This window comes from Pangasianodon hypophthalmus, chromosome 5, assembly GCF_027358585.1.
Source record: "Pangasianodon hypophthalmus isolate fPanHyp1 chromosome 5, fPanHyp1.pri, whole genome shotgun sequence".
NCBI classification, from domain to species: domain Eukaryota; kingdom Metazoa; phylum Chordata; class Actinopteri; order Siluriformes; family Pangasiidae; genus Pangasianodon; species Pangasianodon hypophthalmus.
The window spans coordinates 1,432,846-1,451,215 of record NC_069714.1 but is presented as its reverse complement, the minus strand read 5'-3'; the positions used below and the strand labels follow the sequence as shown (position 1 = coordinate 1,451,215).

Here is an 18,370-nt window from a genome sequence, read left to right as displayed (position 1 = left end):
TCATGGGAACTGTCGTTCAATACGATTACATTTTTTTTACATTCTTGTTTTTTTTTAATAAATATACATATTTATATATATGTATATATTATTACATTTATAGTTCAATTGTCAACATGCATTTTTTTGTTACAACGCTATTCGTTTGTTAAAAAATAAATAATAAATATTTCAACCCGGAAGTAAACCGTTCCTAACCCCCTTTTTGTATTACCCACAATCCTTTGCTTCTTCCTTTTCGAAGTTCGTCGAACAGAGTGAGTACTGCTAAGCTGAACCTCGTTCACAAATCCACTTTCATCTGTAATGTTTTAATAAATAAAACTACGCCTTTTTACTCTATACATGTTTATAAGGTGTTTAAAGTGGCGCAGCTTGAAATATTGGTGCTTTTTGATGACGGATTTTTGTGTTAAAGCCGGATGTGTTGGATGCTAGTCAGGGCGCTAGCTAAGCACAGGCTGTAGCGCTTCAGCACTGCGTGTGTGTTTATAGTCAATAATACTGTGTTTTTTTTACTCTTTTTTTTCTTTTTAATAAATAACTCAGATGGCGCCGCTGAAGAAAGGAGGCGAGAAGAAGAAGGGGCGCTCCGCCATTAACGAGGTGGTGACCCGGGAGTACACCATCAACATCCACAAGCGCATCCACGGCATGTGAGTGCGGAGCTACACACATACACTGTCTGTCTGTTTCTCTCTCTATCTATCTGTTTCTCTCTCTATCTGTTTCTCTCTTTTTGTGTCTCTCTCTCTGTCTTTCTCTCTCCATGGGGGCACTAACTTTAGCTCGCCCTGCAGCACACCCTCTGCTGTGTTAGTGCAGGAGCTGAAGATGCAGTTGCAGTGCAGTAAACTCCTGTGTGTGTGTGATCACACTGTGTGTGTGTGTGTGTGTGTGTGTTGCCAGTGATTGTGATGGTGACCTGGAGCTTGGAGCTTCGTTCTCATTGATCCTGTGATAAATTATCACTCGTGTCTCTCTGACGTCACTGTAGAGGCGTTTAATAGGATGAGTTTCGTTACCGTCATCTAAAAACAAAACCTCCTTGATCGTCTCGCGCACTAGTTACGTTACGTTACATTTTTCTATTATTACTTCAAGTAATTCATCTTTCCTTTGCCCCTTTTTCCCCCCTGTTGTGGTAGAACGGTGATGAGACGTTAGAGTTTCTCTCTCTGCTGCCACAGTTCCCCGAACCGCTCTCTTCTTTTCAGTCTCGTATGTTTGGGTTGCGGTTCTTCGTCTCCACTGTATTCATGAGTTTTGTGTAATTCTATACCGTCCCGTGATTGGAGGATTTTAGATTGTGTGTGTGTGTGTGTGTGTGGCAGTAAAATTCTTTTAAAAGGGGTTATTATTTTACACTCTGCGGCAGTAAAATCGGCTCGATTATCGTACGGCGTAAATCCGGCTGTAGGAGTTTTTGTGCTCGGAGCACCGTATGCACCGTATATACACCGCACGCGCGATTTTACAGCGAAGACGAGGCGATCCTGCGCCATCGAGATGTTTAAAAACTTCTGCTGCGATCTGTTTTATTCAGAACTCTGCAAGTTTCTCGGGTCCAGATCTTAAATCTCTCCGGTGCTTCGTCTCGGAAAAAGCCCAGAGTTTGATAAACACACACATAAGATCTGCAGGAGTTTATATTTGAGTTAATGAAGAGAAGTGACGTATAATGCAGATCAACTGCTTTGTTCACGTTTGATCGTGAAAACGATTCATTAGTGGGCCTTTAATTTAGCCTGAAATCAGCGGAAAACAAAGTAGATGATTCCCGAGTTCTGAGTTGGAATTCCGAGGTGAACGATCGCGCCGTTGCACTTCTCCGTGTCGGAGGTCGGATATTTCTGAGTGCAGTAGATTTTCACAGCTGGCCTGTTCTGCGTGTTTATAAATCCAGCTTTTATCTAAATATAAAAGTTCCTAGTTTTGATCATTCCCAGGCGAAGACGGGCGAAATCGTGCGTCTTTGCTACCTCACGTGTGAACGCTCTTGTTGTTAGTTGTGCTTTAAAGAACATTAATTCCCGCTCCGTACGGGGAAACAGTGGCTTCAGCGGCACAAAGCGGTTTATCACTAAAGACACTTCACATCCTAGACACTCCCTGTTTGAACTGTTGCCTTCTGGTTAATTAATGCAAGAACAAATAGACTCAAGCACAGTTTTTATCCAATTGCAATAACTGCTCTGAATGCTGCTAAAAAATAACATACAGTATTTCAATCTGTATCTTGCTGGATCTGTAAAACGGTGGAGGTATGTGTAGGATATAAAAATGTTGAACATGATTCTACATATTGCATGTGTGTGGGTATGCTCATGTGCAGTTTAAGGTATGTTTATTCTTATGTATTCATATTTTTAGGAATTCTAAAGTATTTAAATTATTATATTTTATCATTGTTGTCATATTAAATTATTTAGGCACTGACTGAAGAGCACTTTTAAATTTCGTTGTACCTGTGACAGTGACAATAAAGGCATATTCTATTCTATTCTATTCTATTCTATTCTATTCTTTGGTTTTTTGTGGCCAGAGGTCGGAAATGACGAGTTATCCGAAATCCCACTGGTACCGCTGTCAGGAGGTCGTCGAACGGCATTGTGGGTAACGTAGGAAGCCAACGTGAAAATGGATGAACTTGTCTGAGAAAAAGTGACATGAGGGAGGAAAGTGCTTAATAGTGCCGTTCTGGTATAAAAACAGTAGAACCTGCGGGTTTTTTTTTTTTTTCTCTTTAAATAAAGCATCATCTTGATTACATCAGTAGAGTCCTGAATCACACCGTGCGTTAGTGTGAGTCTCGTGGAGACGTAGTGTGTTAATACCATGATGTGCCGTAACCTCTGAATACTGACATGTGGAATGGGAAAACATGGTTTTTGGGAAAAAAAAAGTTTTTTGCTTTCAGAAATCGCAGATTGCTTTACGGAGTGGAAGGGCAGAGCGTCGTCAGGTTAGGAGCTCAGCACAGCGTGAATGTTTTGGGTTTTAAACACTACAGTTCGCTGATCCCCACACACACACACACACACACACTTCAGCTCGGGAGGGGCAGTTAATTAGCGGGTTACCTGAATCAGGTGTGCTGGAGCAGGGCAGGGTGCTGCAGGGCCGTAGTGGACGGTGTAGGATTTGAGAGGGAGCCGTGGATTAAACAATCAAAGTTACTACGTGAACTCCTGTGTTTACGAAACGGTAGCGTGAAAACGTTGACGCAGACTGTCGATATCTGTTAATCAGGTTTTTCACGCCTCTAGGAGGATCTGTTAAACATCGTCTTGTGTGAGAAGGTGAGATGAGTTGTTCTAAAACTGATCCTCTGTCCTGCAGCTCCTTCAAGAAGCGAGCCCCTCGCGCCATTAAGGAAATCCGCAAGTTCGCCGTGAAGGAGATGGGCACGCCCGACGTTCGCATCGACACCCGCCTGAACAAGGCCGTGTGGGCGAAGGGAGTCAGGTAACACACACACACACACACACACACACACACACACACACACACACACACACACACACACACTGCACCCAGAATAACCTCATCTCGACATCATGCTCCATCAGAGTGGTGGACTACAGGCCTTCCTGTGCTCAGGGAGAGTCACCCAGATATATAACGATGACTTTTTGTTTGACCCTGTGTGTGTGTGTGTGTGTCATCAGGAACGTCCCGTACCGCATGCGTGTGCGTTTGTCCAGGAAGCGCAACGAAGATGAAGATTCACCCAACAAGCTGTACACACTCGTCACGTACGTCCCCGTCACCACGTACAAAGGTGAGCGAGCCGAGCACACGCTGCTGAATTATAACTCGTTTGAACAGAGTCGGGTTTGAGGTCGTGATACAGAAATAACCGCACAGAGCTGGAAAACTCAGTGGAGCGTCTCACAGGGATCAGGGATCATCTCTTTACTGGCTTGTGTAGTCGGATTTCTGCTCTGTAATGATGTGTAGTGTTAAAATCGCTTTGTATTGAATTCTGACCCGAGGTGTCTTCGTGTTCTCGTGCGTGCGTGCGCGTGTGTGTGCGTGCGCGCGCGTGTGTGTGTGTGAGGTTTTTGATGATGTCAGTTGTTCTGAGATGAGCTTTTGTAGGTAACCGTCATGTCAGTCATTTTGTTAATATTTATGGGATTGCAGTTAGTTTGTGTCTTTCGTGACTCCCAGAGTGGAAATTAGTGTCAACAGCAGCAGAGTGAATATGAAGGAAGTTTGTACTGGCTTATAGTTTTTTAAAAAAGAAAAAAAAAGTCAGTTGTCTAAGATTCTCTAATTTGGCTCTTTTCTTGTCTTTTGCAGGTCTCCAGACTGTCAATGTGGATGAAAACTAATGTACACCTCATGACAAATTGTAATAAAATTCTGTAAAGAAATTGGTTTTGCATTGTTTTTTTTTTCCTGGAGAAAAAAAAAGTTGCCACCTCACAGCACTGGCATCTCTAATCTCTATAGCTTCGCGGGTCAGTAGGAGAGTCAACTTTGCACAATAACAATAAAGTAATGAGTACCGAGCCAAAGAAATGAAGTTTGTGCATATCCAGCTTGGGAGGAAACTGAGGTCAGAGTCCACTATGATGTGGTTAAGGGCCCAACAGTAGCAGCTTGACAGTACTGGGGCTTGAAGCCCCAACCTTCTGATCATTAACCTTAACTGTTCATATATCTGTGGGCAGTGCATTATAAGCGACAGCGTTTTATAACAGGGCTTTGACCCAGTCGCTCCAGAAGAGCAGCAGTTTTTTTTAAGGGAGACTTACCACTCTGTTGTTTGTCATAGAAGCATCAGTAACAGCTACCACAGGGATCCTTTTGAAGACTACCCTGAAGTACGTCTGTTACACTGAAAATAGACGGACATTAACTGCTTCCCTGCGTGTCGATGCGTCTCATTCACAGATGTAGAAGTTTTAAACTAACTAGGTCGAGTATGGTTTAGGACCAGCTTTATACCCTGCCTTTATGTTCAGCTTGTGCAACAAGCAGCCGGCTCGTCTGGACCTGAATGAAAATGATCTGATCTCACTTGGTTGGGCTGAAAGACTTTATCTCGGCTTGGCTGAGCAGGACTCGATCTGATCCGATCCGGCCTGGTCAACCAGGACTCACCTGTTTCATGTGAGGGAGGGGTTTCTCCACGCCTTTGTCTTTCTCCTTGCCCAGGTCCTTCAACATCTGCTTCAGCTGCTCTTCGTAGCTTTTAGTGTTTAGGCAAACCAAACGCCAGACGTAGTCGGCAGGATTCGAACCTGCGCGGGGAGACCCCAATGGATTTCTAGTCCATCGCCTTAACCACTCGGCCACGACTACAGGCACTGCCTGCTCTGTAAAACTGTAAATTCGCTGCAATGACCGGTCTTCTCCCATCAGCAGGCAAACAAACTCGAACCCGACCTGAAGCGGCCTAGACTATGCAGGAAGGCTTCAACGGATCTCTTTCAACCTCTTAACACGCGACGATGGACTTCGGTATGGGAAGTCCACCAAAGCGCAGCAAAGGCAAATGTCAGAAGTGGGATTCGAACCCACGCCTCCAGGGGAGACTGCGACCTGAACGCAGCGCCTTAGACCGCTCGGCCATCCTGACACACGGGCCACAAGGCCAGCCGAGTCGCAGACCATGCCCGGGTCAAGGCAGTGTAGTTGGTTCACTGTGCACCCATCTATGGGCGGTGCTGTAAAATCAAGCCAGTGCTGTGAACTGAACCACAGAATCGAATGCAATGACCAGTTTTTACCCATTCAGAATTTATAGGCTTAAAGTTAAGGACCGTGCTCAGGCTTGACGTCAACAACGCTGCAAGGCAGCGTAGTTGGTTCACTGTGGAACCATCTATGGGCAATGCTGCAAAGTGAACCCTAGCACAGACGCTCGGCAACGACCAGTTTTCTCGACCTGAACGCGGTGCCTCAGACCACTCGGGGCTTGAGGCCACGCGCGTCACGGACCACACCCGGGTCTTGTGTTGACCACAAGAGCAGGCAACCAACTTGGTTCACGGTTCAAATACCTATGGGCATTGCATTAAAAGCAACCGCTACAGTGTTGTATAACAGGGCTCTGACCCCTAACCACCAGCATAGGGCGGGGTCCAGGGTAACAACCACCACAGGTCTCCTAGTAGGTGCAGCGTTGGCCGTAAACTACTGTGTAATTCTGTTCGAAAGTGAACAATGCCGCCATGTGCAGAGTGAAAATCCGTTTGGTTTTCTTCCTATTGCGTTAGGACGAGCTCTTCAAATCGGTAGGCGTTCATTGCTCTTATGGAAAAAAGGAGATGCCTTAAATGAATTAAAGACAAGGAATGTGCGGTAACCTGAAATGTGTGGATTTGTGAAATGCGTTTGAATATCTTTAGCCTAGGTAAGCCTTTGGCTTTGAAATGTAGCAGAAATGCAGCTTCTGTAACAGAACACGTAAAACGAAGAGATTAGAAGACTACAAATGGTCTAGTTTGATATCAGCTGCTGATAAACTCTTTCCTGGGGTAGTGCAAAATGTCGTCACCACAACATTTTTTGAATGTTTACCATAAATGTAATTTACGTAGATTTACATTTATATCATCAAATGCAGATTAGGTTTCCGGGCCATACGTATTTGTCTTTGCTATGGATCACTACTGAAATGCTGTTGAATTTGTAGCATGACAAGTTAAACAGCAGAACGGAACAGGCACATACCAGTATAAAATATCTACTAAATACCAGTATAAAAGGAGAGGATCCTTTTGAAGACTACCCTGAAGTACGTCTGTTACACTGAAAATAGACGGACATTAACTGCTTCCCTGCGTGTCGATGCGTCTCATTCACAGATGTAGAAGTTTTAAACTAACTAGGTCGAGCGTATGGTTTAGGACCAGCTTTATACCCTGCCTTTATGTTCAGCTTGTGCAACAAGCAGCCGGCTCGTCTGGACCTGAATGAAAATGATCTGATCTCACTTGGTTGGGCTGAAAGACTTTATCTCGGCTTGGCTGAGCAGGACTCGATCTGATCCGATCCGGCCTGGTCAACCAGGACTCACCTGTTTCATGTGAGGGAGGGGTTTCTCCACGCCTTTGTCTTTCTCCTTGCCCAGGTCCTTCAACATCTGCTTCAGCTGCTCTTCGTAGCTTTTCCCCTCTCCTGAGGAACAATTGCAAAAACCAAACCGATATAATCCCCACCGGTTCTCTGATTTGGCTCTTTTCTTGTCGCCATACAAGCTTCAGAAACAGCTACCACAGGGCAGGGTTCAGCCGCCCTTAGGCAAACCAAACGCCAGACGTAGTCGGCAGGATTCGAACCTGCGCGGGGAGACCCCAATGGATTTCTAGTCCATCGCCTTAACCACTCGGCCACGACTACAGGCGCTGCCTGCTCTGTAAAACTGTAAATTCGCTGCAATGACCGGTCTTCTCCCATCAGCAGGCAAACAGAAACTCGAACCCGACCTGAAGCGGCCTAGACTATGCAGGAAGGCTTCAACGGATCTCTTTCAACCTCTTAACACGCGACGATGGACTTCGGTATGGGAAGTCCACCAAAGCGCAGCAAAGGCAAATGTCAGAAGTGGGATTCGAACCCACGCCTCCAGGGGAGACTGCGACCTGAACGCAGCGCCTTAGACCGCTCGGCCATCCTGACACACGGGCCACAAGGCCAGCCGAGTCGCAGACCATGCCCGGGTCAAGGCAGTGTAGTTGGTTCACTGTGCACCCATCTATGGGCGGTGCTGTAAAATCAAGCCAGTGCTGTGAACTGAACCACAGAATCGAATGCAATGACCAGTTTTTACCCATTCAGAATTTATAGGCTTAAAGTTAAGGACCGTGCTCAGGCTTGACGTCAACAACGCTGCAAGGCAGCGTAGTTGGTTCACTGTGGAACCATCTATGGGCAATGCTGCAAAGTGAACCCTAGCACTGACGCTCGGCAACGACCAGTTTTCTCGACCTGAACGCGGTGCCTCAGACCACTCGGGGCTTGAGGCCACGCGCGTCACGGACCACACCCGGGTCTTGTGTTGACCACAAGAGCAGGCAACCAACTTGGTTCACGGTTCAAATACCTATGGGCATTGCATTAAAAGCAACCGCTACAGTGTTGTATAACAGGGCTCTGACCCCTAACCACCAGCATAGGGCGGGGTCCAGGGTAACAACCACCACAGGTCTCCTAGTAGGTGCAGCGTTGGCCGTAAACTACTGTGTAATTCTGTTCGAAAGTGAACAATGCCGCCATGTGCAGAGTGAAAATCCGTTTGGTTTTCTTCCTATTGCGTTAGGACGAGCTCTTCAAATCGGTAGGCGTTCATTGCTCTTATGGAAAAAAGGAGATGCCCTAAATGAATTAAAGACAAGGAATGTGCGGTAACCTGAAATGTGTGGATTTGTGAAATGCGTTTGAATATCTTTAGCCTAGGTAAGCCTTTGGCTTTGAAATGTAGCAGAAATGCAGCTTCTGTAACAGAACACGTAAAACTGGAAGAGATGAGAAGACTACAAATGGTCTAGTTTGATATCAGCTGCTGATAAACTCTTTCCTGGGGTAGTGCAAAATGTCGTCGAACTGAGATCCCGACAAGGGAGTATACACCACAACATTTTTTGAATGTTTACCATAAATGTAATTTACGTAGATTTACATTTATATCATCAAATGCAGATTAGGTTTCCGGGCCATACGTATTTGTCTTTGCTATGGATCACTACTGAAATGCTGTTGAATTTGTAGCATGACAAGTTAAACAGCAGAACGGAACAGGCACGTACCAGTATAAAATATCTACTAAATACCAGTATAAAAGGAGAGGATCCTTTTGAAGACTACCCTGAAGTACGTCTGTTACACTGAAAATAGACGGACATTAACTGCTTCCCTGCGTGTCGATGCGTCTCATTCACAGATGTAGAAGTTTTAAACTAACTAGGTCGAGCGTATGGTTTAGGACCAGCTTTATACCCTGCCTTTATGTTCAGCTTGTGCAACAAGCAGCCGGCTCGTCTGGACCTGAATGAAAATGATCTGATCTCACTTGGTTGGGCTGAAAGACTTTATCTCGGCTTGGCTGAGCAGGACTCGATCTGATCCGATCCGGCCTGGTCAACCAGGACTCACCTGTTTCATGTGAGGGAGGGGTTTCTCCACGCCTTTGTCTTTCTCCTTGCCCAGGTCCTTCAACATCTGCTTCAGCTGCTCTTCGTAGCTTTTCCCCTCTCCTGAGGAACAATTGCAAAAACCAAACCGATATAATCCCCACCGGTTCTCTGATTTGGCTCTTTTCTTGTCGCCATACAAGCTTCAGAAACAGCTACCACAGGGCAGGGTTCAGCCGCCCTTAGGCAAACCAAACGCCAGACGTAGTCGGCAGGATTCGAACCTGCGCGGGGAGACCCCAATGGATTTCTAGTCCATCGCCTTAACCACTCGGCCACGACTACAGGCGCTGCCTGCTCTGTAAAACTGTAAATTCGCTGCAATGACCGGTCTTCTCCCATCAGCAGGCAAACAGAAACTCGAACCCGACCTGAAGCGGCCTAGACTATGCAGGAAGGCTTCAACGGATCTCTTTCAACCTCTTAACACGCGACGATGGACTTCGGTATGGGAAGTCCACCAAAGCGCAGCAAAGGCAAATGTCAGAAGTGGGATTCGAACCCACGCCTCCAGGGGAGACTGCGACCTGAACGCAGCGCCTTAGACCGCTCGGCCATCCTGACACACGGGCCACAAGGCCAGCCGAGTCGCAGACCATGCCCGGGTCAAGGCAGTGTAGTTGGTTCACTGTGCACCCATCTATGGGCGGTGCTGTAAAATCAAGCCAGTGCTGTGAACTGAACCACAGAATCGAATGCAATGACCAGTTTTTACCCATTCAGAATTTATAGGCTTAAAGTTAAGGACCGTGCTCAGGCTTGACGTCAACAACGCTGCAAGGCAGCGTAGTTGGTTCACTGTGGAACCATCTATGGGCAATGCTGCAAAGTGAACCCTAGCACTGACGCTCGGCAACGACCAGTTTTCTCGACCTGAACGCGGTGCCTCAGACCACTCGGGGCTTGAGGCCACGCGCGTCACGGACCACACCCGGGTCTTGTGTTGACCACAAGAGCAGGCAACCAACTTGGTTCACGGTTCAAATACCTATGGGCATTGCATTAAAAGCAACCGCTACAGTGTTGTATAACAGGGCTCTGACCCCTAACCACCAGCATAGGGCGGGGTCCAGGGTAACAACCACCACAGGTCTCCTAGTAGGTGCAGCGTTGGCCGTAAACTACTGTGTAATTCTGTTCGAAAGTGAACAATGCCGCCATGTGCAGAGTGAAAATCCGTTTGGTTTTCTTCCTATTGCGTTAGGACGAGCTCTTCAAATCGGTAGGCGTTCATTGCTCTTATGGAAAAAAGGAGATGCCCTAAATGAATTAAAGACAAGGAATGTGCGGTAACCTGAAATGTGTGGATTTGTGAAATGCGTTTGAATATCTTTAGCCTAGGTAAGCCTTTGGCTTTGAAATGTAGCAGAAATGCAGCTTCTGTAACAGAACACGTAAAACTGGAAGAGATGAGAAGACTACAAATGGTCTAGTTTGATATCAGCTGCTGATAAACTCTTTCCTGGGGTAGTGCAAAATGTCGTCGAACTGAGATCCCGACAAGGGAGTATACACCACAACATTTTTTGAATGTTTACCATAAATGTAATTTACGTAGATTTACATTTATATCATCAAATGCAGATTAGGTTTCCGGGCCATACGTATTTGTCTTTGCTATGGATCACTACTGAAATGCTGTTGAATTTGTAGCATGACAAGTTAAACAGCAGAACGGAACAGGCACATACCAGTATAAAATATCTACTAAATACCAGTATAAAAGGAGAGGATCCTTTTGAAGACTACCCTGAAGTACGTCTGTTACACTGAAAATAGACGGACATTAACTGCTTCCCTGCGTGTCGATGCGTCTCATTCACAGATGTAGAAGTTTTAAACTAACTAGGTCGAGCGTATGGTTTAGGACCAGCTTTATACCCTGCCTTTATGTTCAGCTTGTGCAACAAGCAGCCGGCTCGTCTGGACCTGAATGAAAATGATCTGATCTCACTTGGTTGGGCTGAAAGACTTTATCTCGGCTTGGCTGAGCAGGACTCGATCTGATCCGATCCGGCCTGGTCAACCAGGACTCACCTGTTTCATGTGAGGGAGGGGTTTCTCCACGCCTTTGTCTTTCTCCTTGCCCAGGTCCTTCAACATCTGCTTCAGCTGCTCTTCGTAGCTTTTCCCCTCTCCTGAGGAACAATTGCAAAAACCAAACCGATATAATCCCCACCGGTTCTCTGATTTGGCTCTTTTCTTGTCGCCATACAAGCTTCAGAAACAGCTACCACAGGGCAGGGTTCAGCCGCCCTTAGGCAAACCAAACGCCAGACGTAGTCGGCAGGATTCGAACCTGCGCGGGGAGACCCCAATGGATTTCTAGTCCATCGCCTTAACCACTCGGCCACGACTACAGGCGCTGCCTGCTCTGTAAAACTGTAAATTCGCTGCAATGACCGGTCTTCTCCCATCAGCAGGCAAACAGAAACTCGAACCCGACCTGAAGCGGCCTAGACTATGCAGGAAGGCTTCAACGGATCTCTTTCAACCTCTTAACACGCGACGATGGACTTCGGTATGGGAAGTCCACCAAAGCGCAGCAAAGGCAAATGTCAGAAGTGGGATTCGAACCCACGCCTCCAGGGGAGACTGCGACCTGAACGCAGCGCCTTAGACCGCTCGGCCATCCTGACACACGGGCCACAAGGCCAGCCGAGTCGCAGACCATGCCCGGGTCAAGGCAGTGTAGTTGGTTCACTGTGCACCCATCTATGGGCGGTGCTGTAAAATCAAGCCAGTGCTGTGAACTGAACCACAGAATCGAATGCAATGACCAGTTTTTACCCATTCAGAATTTATAGGCTTAAAGTTAAGGACCGTGCTCAGGCTTGACGTCAACAACGCTGCAAGGCAGCGTAGTTGGTTCACTGTGGAACCATCTATGGGCAATGCTGCAAAGTGAACCCTAGCACTGACGCTCGGCAACGACCAGTTTTCTCGACCTGAACGCGGTGCCTCAGACCACTCGGGGCTTGAGGCCACGCGCGTCACGGACCACACCCGGGTCTTGTGTTGACCACAAGAGCAGGCAACCAACTTGGTTCACGGTTCAAATACCTATGGGCATTGCATTAAAAGCAACCGCTACAGTGTTGTATAACAGGGCTCTGACCCCTAACCACCAGCATAGGGCGGGGTCCAGGGTAACAACCACCACAGGTCTCCTAGTAGGTGCAGCGTTGGCCGTAAACTACTGTGTAATTCTGTTCGAAAGTGAACAATGCCGCCATGTGCAGAGTGAAAATCCGTTTGGTTTTCTTCCTATTGCGTTAGGACGAGCTCTTCAAATCGGTAGGCGTTCATTGCTCTTATGGAAAAAAGGAGATGCCCTAAATGAATTAAAGACAAGGAATGTGCGGTAACCTGAAATGTGTGGATTTGTGAAATGCGTTTGAATATCTTTAGCCTAGGTAAGCCTTTGGCTTTGAAATGTAGCAGAAATGCAGCTTCTGTAACAGAACACGTAAAACTGGAAGAGATGAGAAGACTACAAATGGTCTAGTTTGATATCAGCTGCTGATAAACTCTTTCCTGGGGTAGTGCAAAATGTCGTCGAACTGAGATCCCGACAAGGGAGTATACACCACAACATTTTTTGAATGTTTACCATAAATGTAATTTACGTAGATTTACATTTATATCATCAAATGCAGATTAGGTTTCCGGGCCATACGTATTTGTCTTTGCTATGGATCACTACTGAAATGCTGTTGAATTTGTAGCATGACAAGTTAAACAGCAGAACGGAACAGGCACATACCAGTATAAAATATCTACTAAATACCAGTATAAAAGGAGAGGATCCTTTTGAAGACTACCCTGAAGTACGTCTGTTACACTGAAAATAGACGGACATTAACTGCTTCCCTGCGTGTCGATGCGTCTCATTCACAGATGTAGAAGTTTTAAACTAACTAGGTCGAGCGTACGGTTTAGGACCAGCTTTATACCCTGCCTTTATGTTCAGCTTGTGCAACAAGCAGCCGGCTCGTCTGGACCTGAATGAAAATGATCTGATCTCACTTGGTTGGGCTGAAAGACTTTATCTCGGCTTGGCTGAGCAGGACTCGATCTGATCCGATCCGGCCTGGTCAACCAGGACTCACCTGTTTCATGTGAGGGAGGGGTTTCTCCACGCCTTTGTCTTTCTCCTTGCCCAGGTCCTTCAACATCTGCTTCAGCTGCTCTTCGTAGCTTTTCCCCTCTCCTGAGGAACAATTGCAAAAACCAAACCGATATAATCCCCACCGGTTCTCTGATTTGGCTCTTTTCTTGTCGCCATACAAGCTTCAGAAACAGCTACCACAGGGCAGGGTTCAGCCGCCCTTAGGCAAACCAAACGCCAGACGTAGTCGGCAGGATTCGAACCTGCGCGGGGAGACCCCAATGGATTTCTAGTCCATCGCCTTAACCACTCGGCCACGACTACAGGCGCTGCCTGCTCTGTAAAACTGTAAATTCGCTGCAATGACCGGTCTTCTCCCATCAGCAGGCAAACAGAAACTCGAACCCGACCTGAAGCGGCCTAGACTATGCAGGAAGGCTTCAACGGATCTCTTTCAACCTCTTAACACGCGACGATGGACTTCGGTATGGGAAGTCCACCAAAGCGCAGCAAAGGCAAATGTCAGAAGTGGGATTCGAACCCACGCCTCCAGGGGAGACTGCGACCTGAACGCAGCGCCTTAGACCGCTCGGCCATCCTGACACACGGGCCACAAGGCCAGCCGAGTCGCAGACCATGCCCGGGTCAAGGCAGTGTAGTTGGTTCACTGTGCACCCATCTATGGGCGGTGCTGTAAAATCAAGCCAGTGCTGTGAACTGAACCACAGAATCGAATGCAATGACCAGTTTTTACCCATTCAGAATTTATAGGCTTAAAGTTAAGGACCGTGCTCAGGCTTGACGTCAACAACGCTGCAAGGCAGCGTAGTTGGTTCACTGTGGAACCATCTATGGGCAATGCTGCAAAGTGAACCCTAGCACTGACGCTCGGCAACGACCAGTTTTCTCGACCTGAACGCGGTGCCTCAGACCACTCGGGGCTTGAGGCCACGCGCGTCACGGACCACACCCGGGTCTTGTGTTGACCACAAGAGCAGGCAACCAACTTGGTTCACGGTTCAAATACCTATGGGCATTGCATTAAAAGCAACCGCTACAGTGTTGTATAACAGGGCTCTGACCCCTAACCACCAGCATAGGGCGGGGTCCAGGGTAACAACCACCACAGGTCTCCTAGTAGGTGCAGCGTTGGCCGTAAACTACTGTGTAATTCTGTTCGAAAGTGAACAATGCCGCCATGTGCAGAGTGAAAATCCGTTTGGTTTTCTTCCTATTGCGTTAGGACGAGCTCTTCAAATCGGTAGGCGTTCATTGCTCTTATGGAAAAAAGGAGATGCCCTAAATGAATTAAAGACAAGGAATGTGCGGTAACCTGAAATGTGTGGATTTGTGAAATGCGTTTGAATATCTTTAGCCTAGGTAAGCCTTTGGCTTTGAAATGTAGCAGAAATGCAGCTTCTGTAACAGAACACGTAAAACTGGAAGAGATGAGAAGACTACAAATGGTCTAGTTTGATATCAGCTGCTGATAAACTCTTTCCTGGGGTAGTGCAAAATGTCGTCGAACTGAGATCCCGACAAGGGAGTATACACCACAACATTTTTTGAATGTTTACCATAAATGTAATTTACGTAGATTTACATTTATATCATCAAATGCAGATTAGGTTTCCGGGCCATACGTATTTGTCTTTGCTATGGATCACTACTGAAATGCTGTTGAATTTGTAGCATGACAAGTTAAACAGCAGAACGGAACAGGCACATACCAGTATAAAATATCTACTAAATACCAGTATAAAAGGAGAGGATCCTTTTGAAGACTACCCTGAAGTACGTCTGTTACACTGAAAATAGACGGACATTAACTGCTTCCCTGCGTGTCGATGCGTCTCATTCACAGATGTAGAAGTTTTAAACTAACTAGGTCGAGCGTATGGTTTAGGACCAGCTTTATACCCTGCCTTTATGTTCAGCTTGTGCAACAAGCAGCCGGCTCGTCTGGACCTGAATGAAAATGATCTGATCTCACTTGGTTGGGCTGAAAGACTTTATCTCGGCTTGGCTGAGCAGGACTCGATCTGATCCGATCCGGCCTGGTCAACCAGGACTCACCTGTTTCATGTGAGGGAGGGGTTTCTCCACGCCTTTGTCTTTCTCCTTGCCCAGGTCCTTCAACATCTGCTTCAGCTGCTCTTCGTAGCTTTTCCCCTCTCCTGAGGAACAATTGCAAAAACCAAACCGATATAATCCCCACCGGTTCTCTGATTTGGCTCTTTTCTTGTCGCCATACAAGCTTCAGAAACAGCTACCACAGGGCAGGGTTCAGCCGCCCTTAGGCAAACCAAACGCCAGACGTAGTCGGCAGGATTCGAACCTGCGCGGGGAGACCCCAATGGATTTCTAGTCCATCGCCTTAACCACTCGGCCACGACTACAGGCGCTGCCTGCTCTGTAAAACTGTAAATTCGCTGCAATGACCGGTCTTCTCCCATCAGCAGGCAAACAGAAACTCGAACCCGACCTGAAGCGGCCTAGACTATGCAGGAAGGCTTCAACGGATCTCTTTCAACCTCTTAACACGCGACGATGGACTTCGGTATGGGAAGTCCACCAAAGCGCAGCAAAGGCAAATGTCAGAAGTGGGATTCGAACCCACGCCTCCAGGGGAGACTGCGACCTGAACGCAGCGCCTTAGACCGCTCGGCCATCCTGACACACGGGCCACAAGGCCAGCCGAGTCGCAGACCATGCCCGGGTCAAGGCAGTGTAGTTGGTTCACTGTGCACCCATCTATGGGCGGTGCTGTAAAATCAAGCCAGTGCTGTGAACTGAACCACAGAATCGAATGCAATGACCAGTTTTTACCCATTCAGAATTTATAGGCTTAAAGTTAAGGACCGTGCTCAGGCTTGACGTCAACAACGCTGCAAGGCAGCGTAGTTGGTTCACTGTGGAACCATCTATGGGCAATGCTGCAAAGTGAACCCTAGCACTGACGCTCGGCAACGACCAGTTTTCTCGACCTGAACGCGGTGCCTCAGACCACTCGGGGCTTGAGGCCACGCGCGTCACGGACCACACCCGGGTCTTGTGTTGACCACAAGAGCAGGCAACCAACTTGGTTCACGGTTCAAATACCTATGGGCATTGCATTAAAAGCAACCGCTACAGTGTTGTATAACAGGGCTCTGACCCCTAACCACCAGCATAGGGCGGGGTCCAGGGTAACAACCACCACAGGTCTCCTAGTAGGTGCAGCGTTGGCCGTAAACTACTGTGTAATTCTGTTCGAAAGTGAACAATGCCGCCATGTGCAGAGTGAAAATCCGTTTGGTTTTCTTCCTATTGCGTTAGGACGAGCTCTTCAAATCGGTAGGCGTTCATTGCTCTTATGGAAAAAAGGAGATGACCTAAATGAATTAAAGACAAGGAATGTGCGGTAACCTGAAATGTGTGGATTTGTGAAATGCGTTTGAATATCTTTAGCCTAGGTAAGCCTTTGGCTTTGAAATGTAGCAGAAATGCAGCTTCTGTAACAGAACACGTAAAACTGGAAGAGATGAGAAGACTACAAATGGTCTAGTTTGATATCAGCTGCTGATAAACTCTTTCCTGGGGTAGTGCAAAATGTCGTCGAACTGAGATCCCGACAAGGGAGTATACACCACAACATTTTTTGAATGTTTACCATAAATGTAATTTACGTAGATTTACATTTATATCATCAAATGCAGATTAGGTTTCCGGGCCATACGTATTTGTCTTTGCTATGGATCACTACTGAAATGCTGTTGAATTTGTAGCATGACAAGTTAAACAGCAGAACGGAACAGGCACATACCAGTATAAAATATCTACTAAATACCAGTATAAAAGGAGAGGATCCTTTTGAAGACTACCCTGAAGTACGTCTGTTACACTGAAAATAGACGGACATTAACTGCTTCCCTGCGTGTCGATGCGTCTCATTCACAGATGTAGAAGTTTTAAACTAACTAGGTCGAGCGTATGGTTTAGGACCAGCTTTATACCCTGCCTTTATGTTCAGCTTGTGCAACAAGCAGCCGGCTCGTCTGGACCTGAATGAAAATGATCTGATCTCACTTGGTTGGGCTGAAAGACTTTATCTCGGCTTGGCTGAGCAGGACTCGATCTGATCCGATCCGGCCTGGTCAACCAGGACTCACCTGTTTCATGTGAGGGAGGGGTTTCTCCACGCCTTTGTCTTTCTCCTTGCCCAGGTCCTTCAACATCTGCTTCAGCTGCTCTTCGTAGCTTTTCCCCTCTCCTGAGGAACAATTGCAAAAACCAAACCGATATAATCCCCACCGGTTCTCTGATTTGGCTCTTTTCTTGTCGCCATACAAGCTTCAGAAACAGCTACCACAGGGCAGGGTTCAGCCACCCTTAGGCAAACCAAACGCCAGACGTAGTCGGCAGGATTCGAACCTGCGCGGGGAGACCCCAATGGATTTCTAGTCCATCGCCTTAACCACTCGGCCACGACTACAGGCGCTGCCTGCTCTGTAAAACTGTAAATTCGCTGCAATGACCGGTCTTCTCCCATCAGCAGGCAAACAGAAACTCGAACCCGACCTGAAGCGGCCTAGACTATGCAGGAAGGCTTCAACGGATCTCTTTCAACCTCTTAACACGCGACGATGGACTTCGGTATGGGAAGTCCACCAAAGCGCAGCAAAGGCAAATGTCAGAAGTGGGATTCGAACCCACGCCTCCAGGGGAGACTGCGACCTGAACGCAGCGCCTTAGACCGCTCGGCCATCCTGACACACGGGCCACAAGGCCAGCCGAGTCGCAGACCATGCCCGGGTCAAGGCAGTGTAGTTGGTTCACTGTGCACCCATCTATGGGCGGTGCTGTAAAATCAAGCCAGTGCTGTGAACTGAACCACAGAATCGAATGCAATGACCAGTTTTTACCCATTCAGAATTTATAGGCTTAAAGTTAAGGACCGTGCTCAGGCTTGACGTCAACAACGCTGCAAGGCAGCGTAGTTGGTTCACTGTGGAACCATCTATGGGCAATGCTGCAAAGTGAACCCTAGCACTGACGCTCGGCAACGACCAGTTTTCTCGACCTGAACGCGGTGCCTCAGACCACTCGGGGCTTGAGGCCACGCGCGTCA

The 18,370-nt window shown here is 47.3% G+C and overlaps 1 protein-coding gene and 14 non-coding genes across 15 annotated transcripts; 1 reads left to right on the top strand and 14 right to left on the bottom strand.

Moving 5' to 3' along the window:
• Positions 1-205: 205 nt before the first annotated feature.
• Positions 206-4,382, top strand: rpl31 (ribosomal protein L31). Its single transcript, XM_034304297.2, has 5 exons — positions 206-257; positions 550-656; positions 3,343-3,468; positions 3,672-3,784; positions 4,309-4,382. The coding sequence occupies exons 2-5, from the start codon at positions 550-552 to the stop codon at positions 4,338-4,340; spliced, it is 378 nt and encodes a 125-aa protein (XP_034160188.1). The 5' UTR covers positions 206-257; the 3' UTR covers positions 4,341-4,382.
• An 852-nt stretch (positions 4,383-5,234) lies between these two features.
• trnas-aga (transfer RNA serine (anticodon AGA)) lies at positions 5,235-5,316 on the bottom strand. Its single transcript has one exon. It is a non-coding gene; the product is annotated as a tRNA-Ser (tRNA).
• Positions 5,317-5,510: 194 nt separating this feature from the next.
• trnal-cag (transfer RNA leucine (anticodon CAG)) lies at positions 5,511-5,593 on the bottom strand. The gene has a single exon. It is a non-coding gene; the product is annotated as a tRNA-Leu (tRNA).
• Positions 5,594-7,277: 1,684 nt separating this feature from the next.
• trnas-aga (transfer RNA serine (anticodon AGA)) lies at positions 7,278-7,359 on the bottom strand. The gene has a single exon. It is a non-coding gene; the product is annotated as a tRNA-Ser (tRNA).
• Positions 7,360-7,555: 196 nt separating this feature from the next.
• Positions 7,556-7,638, bottom strand: trnal-cag (transfer RNA leucine (anticodon CAG)). The gene has a single exon. It is a non-coding gene; the product is annotated as a tRNA-Leu (tRNA).
• Positions 7,639-9,352: 1,714 nt separating this feature from the next.
• Positions 9,353-9,434, bottom strand: trnas-aga (transfer RNA serine (anticodon AGA)). The gene has a single exon. It is a non-coding gene; the product is annotated as a tRNA-Ser (tRNA).
• Positions 9,435-9,630: 196 nt separating this feature from the next.
• trnal-cag (transfer RNA leucine (anticodon CAG)) lies at positions 9,631-9,713 on the bottom strand. The gene has a single exon. It is a non-coding gene; the product is annotated as a tRNA-Leu (tRNA).
• A 1,714-nt stretch (positions 9,714-11,427) lies between these two features.
• On the bottom strand, positions 11,428-11,509 carry trnas-aga (transfer RNA serine (anticodon AGA)). The gene has a single exon. It is a non-coding gene; the product is annotated as a tRNA-Ser (tRNA).
• A 196-nt stretch (positions 11,510-11,705) lies between these two features.
• Positions 11,706-11,788, bottom strand: trnal-cag (transfer RNA leucine (anticodon CAG)). The gene has a single exon. It is a non-coding gene; the product is annotated as a tRNA-Leu (tRNA).
• A 1,714-nt stretch (positions 11,789-13,502) lies between these two features.
• On the bottom strand, positions 13,503-13,584 carry trnas-aga (transfer RNA serine (anticodon AGA)). Its single transcript has one exon. It is a non-coding gene; the product is annotated as a tRNA-Ser (tRNA).
• A 196-nt stretch (positions 13,585-13,780) lies between these two features.
• Positions 13,781-13,863, bottom strand: trnal-cag (transfer RNA leucine (anticodon CAG)). Its single transcript has one exon. It is a non-coding gene; the product is annotated as a tRNA-Leu (tRNA).
• A 1,714-nt stretch (positions 13,864-15,577) lies between these two features.
• trnas-aga (transfer RNA serine (anticodon AGA)) lies at positions 15,578-15,659 on the bottom strand. The gene has a single exon. It is a non-coding gene; the product is annotated as a tRNA-Ser (tRNA).
• Positions 15,660-15,855: 196 nt separating this feature from the next.
• trnal-cag (transfer RNA leucine (anticodon CAG)) lies at positions 15,856-15,938 on the bottom strand. The gene has a single exon. It is a non-coding gene; the product is annotated as a tRNA-Leu (tRNA).
• Positions 15,939-17,652: 1,714 nt separating this feature from the next.
• Positions 17,653-17,734, bottom strand: trnas-aga (transfer RNA serine (anticodon AGA)). The gene has a single exon. It is a non-coding gene; the product is annotated as a tRNA-Ser (tRNA).
• A 196-nt stretch (positions 17,735-17,930) lies between these two features.
• trnal-cag (transfer RNA leucine (anticodon CAG)) lies at positions 17,931-18,013 on the bottom strand. Its single transcript has one exon. It is a non-coding gene; the product is annotated as a tRNA-Leu (tRNA).
• Between the last annotated feature and the right edge of the window lie 357 nt (positions 18,014-18,370).

Coding starts and splice junctions, on each gene's coding strand:
- rpl31 (XM_034304297.2), top strand. CDS start 550: ATGGCGCCGCTGAAGAAAGGAGGCGAGAAGAAGAAGGGGCGCTCCGCC. Junction 657..3,342: donor CACAAGCGCATCCACGGCAT/GTGAGTGCGGAG, acceptor TCTGTCCTGCAG/CTCCTTCAAGAAGCGAGCCC. Junction 3,785..4,308: donor CCCCGTCACCACGTACAAAG/GTGAGCGAGCCG, acceptor TGTCTTTTGCAG/GTCTCCAGACTGTCAATGTG.